Source organism: Prunus mume, linkage group LG2, assembly GCF_029339155.1.
Source record: "Prunus mume cultivar Tortuosa linkage group LG2, ASM2933915v1, whole genome shotgun sequence".
In the NCBI taxonomy this organism is placed as follows: Eukaryota; Viridiplantae; Streptophyta; class Magnoliopsida; order Rosales; family Rosaceae; genus Prunus; species Prunus mume.
The window spans coordinates 25,096,631-25,108,182 of record NC_142699.1 but is presented as its reverse complement, the minus strand read 5'-3'; the positions used below and the strand labels follow the sequence as shown (position 1 = coordinate 25,108,182).

Below are 11,552 nucleotides of genomic sequence, written 5' to 3'. Positions count from 1 at the left end.
CACATGAATAGTAGCAGCCCTTGCAAAAGGCTTGTGGTGTTTTCATCTATTGCCATGGCAATCACTATTCACATGAGATATTAGGAGAGGAATTTGTATAGAGTTTTGGTGTGGGAAGTGAAAAATATGACTAAGTATTTATTTTTTAAAAAATTCTGAAATTTTTAGTATTTTTTTAAAAAAAATTTAGATTTTTTTTTTTTTTGGTTGCTGACATCAACAAACCCAAGCTAGATCAAGGGCTCGTTTTGCCTATGGGTCAACCCAGGCTTGTGGAGCCCACACCTAACCCAAGCAAAAAGGCCCGCTGGAACGCCTTTTTCTTCTTGGGCCCCTTTTGCCCCAGTCCAGGCTAATCGATGGAACTGCTCTAAGGAATAAGTGAAAAGATATTGCAAAATATGCCTAAATGAGATGCACTTCTAAATGGATTCTATTTGATTAAAATCAAGGAAGATCGAGGAAATAAAATCATATTAGATTCCAAAAAACGTTCCTATTATGAGTGCATGAAAAATGAGATGTCTTACCCTTCAGATCAAATGTCTCATACGTGTTGGATTCACAATTCTAGAATTTGGGGATTGCTGAAGCTGTTTCAATCTTGCAATTTCTGGAAATCAGATAAATAAATTTTGATTAAACCTTATAGCTAAATGACACTTCCAAACTAATACTAAGTTCTAGGAAATGCCAACACAATTTCATACTAATAGAATTATATTGATGTGTACTAATTAAAATTCGTCATATTAATAAGTGGTTAATATTCTTTTAAATGTGTATAAATGCACCTATGATAAATGCAGAAAGATTTCGGAAGCACATCTATCAATTCATGTGGATTATTTATTTATTTATTTTTTTGTCAAACTATGTGGATTATTTGTTTGTTGTTCAATTAATATACCTTCAGGGACTCGCAAGCATTAGCAAAGAAAAGAAAAGGGTAATATCACTTATGACATTAGTTTTCTTTTAATATTGGGCGTGTTAATCCACCGCTAATCTCATTCTTACTTTTATTTGCTCGACTAACTTGTTCCTCATTGGTTTTCCTTTTCTTTTCTTTTTTGGGTCAATGTGCGTGTGAACTAATGTACCATGCACGAGAACATTCAACATTTACACTCTCTGAGAAGCTCAAATTTCTTGCAATATAAAGAGCATACCCATTACAATATCATCAAGGCAAACGTTATCTTTTGCCCATCACAAAACAAAAACAACTTGACCCCCCAAAAAAAAAGTAGAAAAAATGAAAATAGCACACTTGAAGATTAGATAGGTTTTCTAAAAACAAGTCAATAGAAATAGGCAGATGATGAACCCAAATCAAACCCATCTATACCCGCATCCGAAACAGGTGGCATGCTCCCAAACAGTGGGCTGTGCTGCACAAACTCGTTCGAGTCAAAGCCCATGTAGGATCCGTTCATCATTGGGTCAAGCCCATTATTTGTTGTGGGCTCCGAAAATCCGAAATAGCCCATATCCATATCAGAGCCCATAACTCCGTCAGGCCCATAACAAGTGGAAGAAACACATGGAGGCAAAGGTGGTAGCTCAGTGTGAGACTGAGACCCAGACCCAGACCCAGACCCAGACCCGGGTTCATCACCACCCGAAACTGGCCCGTAAGACCCACTTCCGAACCCGCCAGAATACGGGTATGCGTCAAATGGGTCCTGAGTAAAGAACGACTGCTGGTGATTGGTCGTTTGGGGTTGGGGCTGGAGTGGGGTAGCGAAGAAGGCTGACATGTCACGCTGTGATTCGTCGGGTGAGATAATGGAGGTGACAGACGAGCCATGCGGCATGTCCGAGTAGACGAAGTTGGTTCGAGCCTTGGAGCCGCGCATGGAGCGAGCAGCTCGGTCGTAGGCCAAGGCGGCCTCCTCGGCGGTGTCGAATGTTCCGAGCCAATGCCTCTCTTTGGTAGAAGGGTCTCTTATCTCCGCCGCATATCTGCCCCACGGCCTTCTTCTCACTCCCAGAAACCTCGTCTCCTGCTGCTGCTGCTGCTGCTGAGGTTGTTGGGTTTGCTGGTTTTGTTGCTTTCTTTTGGTCTTTGATGAAGAAGAAGGGGAGGTGTTTGCTTTTGACGAGTTGTTGAAGAAGTCCATGGCTGGTTTCAGTTTCTGTATAATCGGGAACTGAAAAAGAAAGGAAGGTGTTTGTTTTAATGCCTCTGAGAGGGAGAGGGAGAGAGAGAAAGAGAAAGAGACACTCAAAATGCTTGGGGAAAGAGATTGGCAGTGACTTCTCAGTCAGAGAAGTGGAATTTTTGAGAAGGGAATGATTGTAGGCTTGTTGGGTTGGTTTGGTTTTCGTCCGTTGCATGTTGGGTGTTTAAATAAGGGAGATTAATAGTGTAATTAATAATTAATAATTAAGATTAATGTTTTTATAATTGACAGAGTTGCCCCTAAACCAAATAAAATTGGCAAATGATGAGCAATCTCATACAGTCACGCATGCTAATCATCTGAAATTGGGTCCATCTTTCTGTGACTGACATCATACACTCTTGCCACAAGCGAATCATCCATGGCTGTTGTTTCTCTGCTGCTGACAGCAACTTCATCAATTCCTTAATCATTTAATAATTTAAACACACAAAAAAACTAATTAATTAAATTAAACCACCGCAGAACCTCTTGTCAATATTGCCTTAGATTTTCCGGTTGATTGAATAAATCCCAACACAATTTTTTAAACATCTTTTTGTTTATTTGGCATGCATGAATGATTAGCAACTCATGCCCATTATTATTATTGCTGTGCGCTGATTCATGTAACTTTGTTGCAAGTTTATGTTCTTAATAATTAGCAGGTTTATTCAATTGGATTAAATATTGTATGGTACTTTTAAAGTTCTGATTATCATATCTAACCTAAAGTTTGCTCGCATGTGCTTTGGGAAGGAGAGAGAGAGAGGGGTCTGACTTGAAGTGAATTGAATTGAATGTATGATCAGCTACTAATCATGGACTACTTGTACTAATTATCAAATCAGTCTTGTATTATGAGCATGCACGCCTTGGAAGAGCTTTATCCAAAACCCCAAAAGCTTTGTAAAAAGGACTTAACCTGCACCATATGATTGCTCAATATATATAACACATCACAAATCTAATTATCATTCCCATGATCATTCAATTGTCAGTACCCATCATTGATCATCCCAATGCAATTATTTCACCATTTTAATACCTCCTTTCTCTTTTCAAGCATACTAGATCATCTCTCCAAGATTTTTCTTGATTCATTTCAACCAAATTTTTGACATGTTATTACACATATGCATGCATAAGTATATAGGGTTAACAATGTATTGCTCTACTCGTGTTTTTAATCCATATGCGTCGTTAACATACATTAGATGTGTGGTCGAAATTGGCAGTATGAAATCTATATTACAGAACAAATAAGAGAATATTATTGTATTTACATAGATATGTATAAATATTGAGAAAGGATTGCAAAATGGTCATGTTACCCTATACATTGCATATGGAGACTTTTACGTACATGCAACAACATAGGGAATATAATTATCTCAGCCACGTGCATCCAATTTGAGCTTAATATAATGACATGATGCTCCACACCTCCTTTCCCAACTTTTCAACCCAAAGGTTTTCGTTTTATAATTTGTTTAATTCCATGGAAATGGCTTTTCCTCTTTTATTTTTATTTCTGGGTTTGGAGCTTCCTTGGTTGCTCATGAATATGAACACGCAGATTGACATAGGCCTCCGAATGAGGGAAAGCCATGTTGGGTTGCATGTGAGAGGACACAAAGGGCATTGCTTTTTGAACAAAACAATCACTAGGAAAGAAAAGACCTACGGAATTATTAAAAAAAACCATCAAGAGAGACTTGACCCAAATGGACCCCATTTACTTGGCCTTTCGGTACACAGTTGATGTAATTTTGCTTTAGATATATATATTTTACTATTTTTAGTGCTTTGAAATCCAATTTAAGACCATGTTATTGGCTTGTGGATAACGAAAACTAGAAAGAAAAGTACTAAGATGTCATACCTTAATGAAGACATCAGTCAGCTTAGTCTAAATTATTGATGGTGGTAGTTCAGATCCACATCTTAGTCTTCTGTCTTATCTCCTTTCCAAATATATTTATCTTCAACAAGTTCTTGTAACCTGTGCTAATTGTAAATTTGTTATCAACTTAACCCTAAAAACGCCATTAATCCCCAATGAGTTGATGGATTTGGTTAATGACAACCTGTTTTTAACATGACCCGATAATCCGTACCGGAATACTGAATTTTTTGTGCAAATTTATATCGTGTTAACAGGTCGTATACAATATTGTCAAGTTAAAATGTTTTGGTCATAATTATAGGTCAAAATTTTGCATCTACTTGAAATGAGAGACAAATAATTTTTAATATATATTTACTTGGGATAACAAGCATGCAAGTTGATATAAAAGGTGGGTTAACACTTTGGCTTTTAATCTCTACTTTATGTGCTAATTATTATTAACATTGTAACTTTGTCTTCCCAGTTTATGATTCGGGTTACATGTAAATATGATCAATGGCCTAATTAGTCTAAAGGCACCCAAAATGGCCTTTCGAGTGAGCTTATAATCTGACTTGATGAACCTTTTTTCAGGTATATTATATATGGCTAGCTACTATGATCTCTAGTCTTGCTTTTTCTAATCCATATGGAAGCAAAGCAAATGAGGTGGAGTGTAGAAATTTATAAATATTATTAATTACTATTGCAAATGAGATTATAACTAATTAACTACCATCAAGAAAGTGGAAAGGGAAAAAGCTAGCAGCACCAAGTAGCTAGAGAAATTGGCCCTTCGTGATTCCTGGACAGAAAACCTGATGAATTTTGGTAGGTGGGTCTATGAGAAAATTGGCCAAACAAGGCTTTATTGCGGATTCACTAACATTATTCAATGATATATATATAGATAGAGCATCAAAATGGTATTCTTTTTAGACAATTTGGTATTGTTTTTTATGCTGCATTTTGACTGAGATTATGAGATATGCTCTCTCTCTCTCTTTGACTCATCACTGACAGAAGAAGAGCTATCTTTTCAATTTTTATTAAACAATTCAGACAAACAAAACACTGAGAGAGAGAAAGAGAGAGAGCAAGCAATCTTCTCATTTCGAAATCGATGGTTTTGTGATGGCAAATTATACAGTCTAGTGAGTATCTGCAATCATATGCTAAATAGTTTGAAATTAATAAAATAGGCCATCGTTTTCTTAACCATAGATTGGGGAAAAGGAAAAAGGAAAAAAGTTTGGAGCATTTTAGTGGCATGGCCAACCCATGTGCCTCCTCTATACGACTGTTCAGACATCATGCTATTTTGTGCTCTAGTAAACTAACAGTACTGTTCGACCAAAAAAAGAACTAAACTAACAGTAATTCTTTTATTCGGATGTCTACATGTTATTGTTGACGTAAATTAAAAATATATATAATAAAAAATACATAATATCTGCACAGTAATAATATCCGATTCGCATATTGTACTATTTCGTGAACACAAAATCTGAAATTTCAGGCATCATGCATATGTAGATTGTATACACTTTCAAGTACTTTCGAGTGAGAAAAGAAAGAAAAAAACCAACTAGATTTTAGTGTCAGTAGTGTTATAATAATGGTTAGAAGGCTATTATATATTGATTTCTTAGTCAGAAAAATTAAATAAACAAAAAATTAATGAAGAATGAGAAGAAGAAAAAAGAACGCGGTTTGATTTTTCTCGACATGATGAATGACGATAAGAACTAAGTAGGTGAACAGTGGTTTGGTGGGAGAAGAAAAGGCGTCAAAAGTCAAAAAAACTCAAATAAAGGGCAAGAGGGTTTTGTGAATCCCATGAATCTCCAATTTCAAGGCACAAATAAAACAAATTAAGTGAGTGAAAAGATGTGTTGGAAAGAAAGGCATAGAGTCAAAGGAACCCTCCCCGTGTTACGTGGAACAAAAGTGTGTAATCAAAGGGTTAATTTGATAAAGGTGGCAGTTCAAAGATTTCTAGACAAAACTTCATTTAGGGGCACACACGGCCTCGTTGATCCTTTCCCATTTGTTCATGTATATTCTGCTCCTCTAGCTATACCTCATTTGGTGACTCGACTTATTTCATTGGACTAATGTTTTATGAATTTAATGTTAGGATATTGTGTTTTATAAGTTTTCATCTATATAAATGCGACACATAATAATTAGCTTGAACTCAATTTTAATCCAGTTCGGGCCGACCCACCAATTGATGCTTTAATATCTCACCCTAATTTTAATGCAGCTGCTTGCTCTCTGAGCTAAACCATCCATGGTGAAGCAAAAAGATCTTTGTCAATGCACAAGTTCACATAGTCAATCATCTCAGAATATTGAGATACGGAAAGGGCAAAAGTACAAAGTTCAAAACCCCACAGCCTTTGGAATTAAAAGTTAAACTAAGCCAGAAGATTAAACAAAGCATTCTCTCTCAAGGGTTGAATGGTTTTTGTGCTGTAATTCATTTTGCAAGGTTTTTAAGTTTTCGAGGGAGCGTGTGGAGGTTTGAATTTCTCTTGTCGTGTTTGAAGATCATTCCCGGACTTTGAGATTTTTTTGGCTCTTTTCTGCTTTGGTAATTTTCTTCTTGCTGATGACAACAAAACTGTCTTTGTGCAAGCATTAGCAGCATCTCTTGTAATTGATTGTTTCAGCAAAATTGAAACAGATGTTAACATCATGAACAAGGGTTATAATGAACAGTTGATTGCATCAAATTTTGATTTGATTTTGATTACAGAGTTTGTACAAATGATGAAGAGCTAAACAAACTCACTAAAAAAATAAACAGAATTACTAAATAATACTGCAATTTAAGACCAGAGAGAATTGCTAAACTGGCAACTTTCAGTACACGAAGTTTATACGTGACTCTTTCGCAACCCTGTGCAATGCATTTGCATTTGCTGCATCGATTTTCGAGCTGCAAGCTGCTGGATGCTAGGATGACTGCCAAAGCAGCCTTGTGGTGGCATTTGATGCTCAATTTCTGAGATTGGCCTCAAAGGAACTTCCAGTTCTTTTATTGTGTCATTTTCCCTGCTCTCTGAGAGAGCTGTCACAAATTTTTTAAGCGCTTCCCGCATCCAGTCATACCGACAGACTCTGAATGCTTCTTCTTTGGTAAGCTGAAAATGGTACACAGCTAACTCTTTATTTCAAGTCCTCACTTATAAATGGTGTCAAGAACACAGTTTGTAAGCTAAACTGACAGGTTTTTAGCGCTTGTTTCTAACAGAGTATAAAAAAGAAACAGTAGATGCTATTTTTCAACTTGTTTAAAGTTTTAAAGACGGTTATGATGGTTCCCAGAATTTCATCTGGTGGCCTAAAATGTACATCAATATAGGACTCACCCATTTCCTTCCATAGTTAGCCTGCTCAGGCCAGGAGTCGAGCTCTTCAGTCACCTCCATTGCAAACATGAAACCTCTACAACCTCCTTGCTGGCTGCAGCTATTCTGTTTGCTCTTGCTTCTGAACTCCCAATCTCCCAGTGGAGTTTCCTGAAGCAAATATGAAATAGTATTTGTTTATTTGAGTAGGCATTAAGGTAATCATCTTTTATGTAGAGAAGCATACTTCTGTCTCAGTATTATGCATGAGACATTGCGATCATATTGAAAATGTACCCATGAGAATGGGATAAAACCACGAAAACAGATTCCAAAACTATTGAAACCGCATATAAACTTAAGAGACTATCCAAGGAAATGCAATCAACCCCGCTTACTCATGAAGTGAGAATCCATTGCAACGATATGTCACATGTGAGAATATTTGTGGTTGAAAATTCCTACATCTAGAGGTCCAGTTACACATTTCTATTGCAATTAAACATTACAGTGCAAAGGTGTCCATGCCTGTTACCAAGCAGGGCAGAGAAACCTACACCAAGAACTCCCTTCACTCCTGCTTCCTCCCAGGCCTCACGACGGGCAGCTTCACTCATCGTTTCATCATCCTCCCATCCGCCCTGATCACAAAAGAAGGTGTTTCTAGGCTCACTATTTGATCTTAGTAGAGCTTTAAGTACATTACAAATAAACAAGAAGATAGATACCTTTGGAAACACAAGATCATCCCGACTTGGTGAAGAAATCATGAGAACAAGCAATTCTTTCTCCATACTGCGATTGCAACCCCCAACACTCTTTTCAAACTTATAAGGAATACACCTATTTTTACACCAAATGAGTAAGTCAAAGCCAAAAGTCCCTCAATACATTCCAGCTAAGTGAGCGAATATAGCTGGTTGAAAAGGAAATACAGAGTTCTAAGAAAGTCCCCACGAAACCCTCACACAAAGAGAGAGAGAGAGAGAGAGAGAGAGAGAGAGAGGGAAGGAAGGACGCTCAGGGAAGAACATCATCCACACAAAAAAAGGACAGGACTAACGCAAAGAATGAACTAGTTATGATGGCATGTCATACATAATAAACCGTAGTTACCCTATTATGAAGCTTCCATGAGTTACCTACATTCCATAAACAATAAAGTCCACCTTGAAATTAAGAGTCCAATTACTCACACTCTGCCTAGCTAGGTAGTTTATGCTCAGGCTAATCAATAAGAGGAAGGCTTCAATTCAAGCAGATAGAACTACTGTGAGAGAATATAGCTAGTTGAAAAGGAAATACAGAATGAAGAGAAGGTCCCCACTAAACCTCAGAGGTGCTGAGGGAAGAACATCACCCACACATGGATAGGATATCCAGCGGAAAATAAAGGATAGGACCAAGACAAAGATGCACTAGTTATGATGTATGCTATACCTATGAGCCGTATTTTATGAAGATTCCATGATTTACCTACATTTCACAATCAAAAGGGTTTGATCTCTAGATTCGAATCACTCTCACACTATGTCTAGCTAAGTAGTTGTGCTGCTAATCAATGACATGTAGGTATCCATTCCAACGCATAGCAGATGTTATTTTATGCCTCTCATTATGTTGAAACCAATTGGAGCAAAAAGAAACTCCTATCATCAAATACCTTCTGCAAGGTTTTTTATTCACACAAAAAAAAAAAAAAAACGAAGCAACAGGACAAATGAAAAGGGGATACTAACTCAGTTACATTGTCAGCAAAATTTTGCAGCATTTTCCGGCATTATTCATGAAAACTAAACACACACTTGAAGGTTATCGTGTTTGTAGGCATAATTTTTCTTCCTAATATGCAATAATGGCATCTAGTCAAGCAACAGAAATCCAAGTAAGAGTACAATACGAACCCGGACTGCAAATACAAATAATATCAATTACTATGGCATCCAACTTTTCTTACTGCATTATTTAGAATGAGAGAAATGTGTTGAGATTTTCTGTTTTATAATGTCAGCTCAATATGAAGCGAAAACTGATAAGTTCAACTCATTACTCAATTGGATGTTCCATGTCTCAAGGCTTCAAATCCATGAATTTTTTTGTAAATATAGCAAAGTGACATATGCATTCATACACACATGATAAGATTCTTAACTGATGACATGTTTCTTGGCCGTTAGGTAAGATATCGACAACTGAGATGCATCCCAACCATCCAAGTATAATCTAAACGATTAAGAGTCATATTCTTGTTTAAAGACTTAATTATATAATAACTATAGATGGTTAGCCCTTGCATGCTTACTAACTCACAATAGATAAACATTACTGTGGAATGACTAAAAGGGGAATTTCCAAAATGCATATGGTGTGTGAACACAAGTGAATGGAATATAAGTCATGAGCTATCACAAGTCAATTCTTAGGCCCAATTCTGCCACACACTTGGCCACTAGCGAAGGACGTTAGGCAACTTGTAAAAGGAAACATTGGGACCCAAAGATAAGCTTTTATCGCCTTGATACTAGCTCCTATGCAAGTTTTTCCACACAAAAGATTGCAACTGTTTAAGACATGCTAGCTGCTATGCAAAGCTTTTCCACAGAAAGGACTAAAACCATTTGAGACATAATTAACACATGATGTTCTTACAGCATTAACAACAAAAGTAGTATATTAACAGTGACAGGCTTGCTTCATCCAGGCCAAAGAGAAGGAAGGAAGCAGATTATGATCAAGAAAGCAAAAATTGGAAAGGTTACCAAAAAGAATACCAAGGCTGAGAGTAGTGCTCACCCTGAAACAAGCCTCAAATGGCCCTCATAACGTTGCCTCTGCCTCCCTGTTCTTGCCGTTAAACAAGACATGATTATAATCTGCAGACCCAACAACCCTAACAATCTGCACAATTGGGGGATTTGCTCATCTGGGTTTGCTTAAATTTCTGAGTGTGTAGGCTTCAGATATGCAGAGCATACCAAGAACACCAACCAACTAGTACCCCGGGGAGAAAATGAAGCAGCAGAATGACCCTCATAGCTCTCTTAGAATTTAAGCAGAAAAGAAGAGAGGAGAGAGGAGGGAGTTGGAGAGAGAGTCAATAAGGGCAACGGTGACACTGAATCTATCTATGTTCTAATCTTTAACGTATTTGAACAGATGAACCTTGGCTTGATTTGTTCGCTCCTTCACAGAAGCTGCACTCTCCTTTTGCACAATAACTCTGCACGAGAAAGCTGTATATATAAATGTTTCCGCGGGAAGACCAAATCAACGCTGACCACTTAAATATGTCAAATGTCAAACTCATAACGTGACCTTGGGTGTCAAGTTTTTTTTTTTTGGGGTCTTCTTTTCTCTTTGGACTCTCCATGATGCAACAATCAAAACTGTCTGAAACCATCTTTGTGCCAATGCATCTTTCCCATGGGAATTGATGCAATAATCAAAACTATCTGAAACCATCTATGTTTCAGGCTTGTGTTTCCTAAGTAGTTGTCGGCAGAGTCAAAGACAGGCCTTGCTGTTAAAAAAAAAAAAAAAAGAAGCATGGGGGAAACTCAGACCTCAATGGATTTTCAGGTACTTGCAATTTTCAATTAAAATTTAATATACTGTTAGGGTAGACCCCACCAATAATTGGCCGACCAAATTCAAATTATACACCACTGTCGTGCACCGGTTATCATGTAATTTAGATTTCAACTTGAGAAATTTGGAAAAGCGGACGATTACTTGTACCTAAATTGGAAAAACAAAGCCATTGGGTTGATCGAAAATCTGTTAAATTAGTCGAGTGGGGTTATTACAGTGGTTATGGCTCTTCCCCTTCTTCCTGCTTGACACCCAAGATCGCAGTGGTTGTGGCCCTATCCCTTCTCCCTGCTTGACACCCAGGATTGAAACCCCAGAGTTCTTTCCTCCCAATATAACCCCAAAAAAAAAAAAAAAAAAAACTGTGAAATGAAGGTATCATATTTAAGGTGTAACAGCAGAAATACACCAATAAGAAAATGTTCCTTTTTCTTTCTTGTTTCTGATTTGTCTATTTGCCATGATTGTCGCAGAGAACTTAGTGGAGCCTCTGGAAGTTCTAGTCGCGTGAATTATTGAGATAAAAATGTCACAACATTACAA

The 11,552-nt window shown here is 37.3% G+C and overlaps 2 protein-coding genes across 3 annotated transcripts; both read right to left on the bottom strand.

Annotated features, from left to right (window-relative positions):
- Positions 1 to 1,130: 1,130 nt before the first annotated feature.
- On the bottom strand, positions 1,131 to 2,397 carry LOC103322216 (ethylene-responsive transcription factor LEP-like). The gene has a single exon (XM_008224109.3). The coding sequence runs from the start codon at positions 2,124 to 2,126 to the stop codon at positions 1,305 to 1,307; it is 822 nt and encodes a 273-aa protein (XP_008222331.1). The 5' UTR covers positions 2,127 to 2,397; the 3' UTR covers positions 1,131 to 1,304.
- A 4,372-nt stretch (positions 2,398 to 6,769) lies between these two features.
- On the bottom strand, positions 6,770 to 10,885 carry LOC103322163 (nudix hydrolase 13, mitochondrial-like). Of its 2 annotated transcripts, none has more exons than XM_008224051.3 (5): positions 10,212 to 10,885; positions 8,147 to 8,261; positions 7,976 to 8,059; positions 7,440 to 7,589; positions 6,770 to 7,211 (listed from the first exon to the last, which is right to left on the bottom strand). In XM_008224051.3, the coding sequence occupies exons 1-5, from the start codon at positions 10,280 to 10,282 to the stop codon at positions 6,945 to 6,947; spliced, it is 687 nt and encodes a 228-aa protein (XP_008222273.1). In that variant the 5' UTR covers positions 10,283 to 10,885; the 3' UTR covers positions 6,770 to 6,944. The 2 variants fall into 2 exon arrangements, with proteins under 2 accessions (XP_008222273.1, XP_088901457.1); XM_089045331.1 differs by lacking the exon at positions 10,212 to 10,885 and adding an exon at positions 9,376 to 9,395.
- Between the last annotated feature and the right edge of the window lie 667 nt (positions 10,886 to 11,552).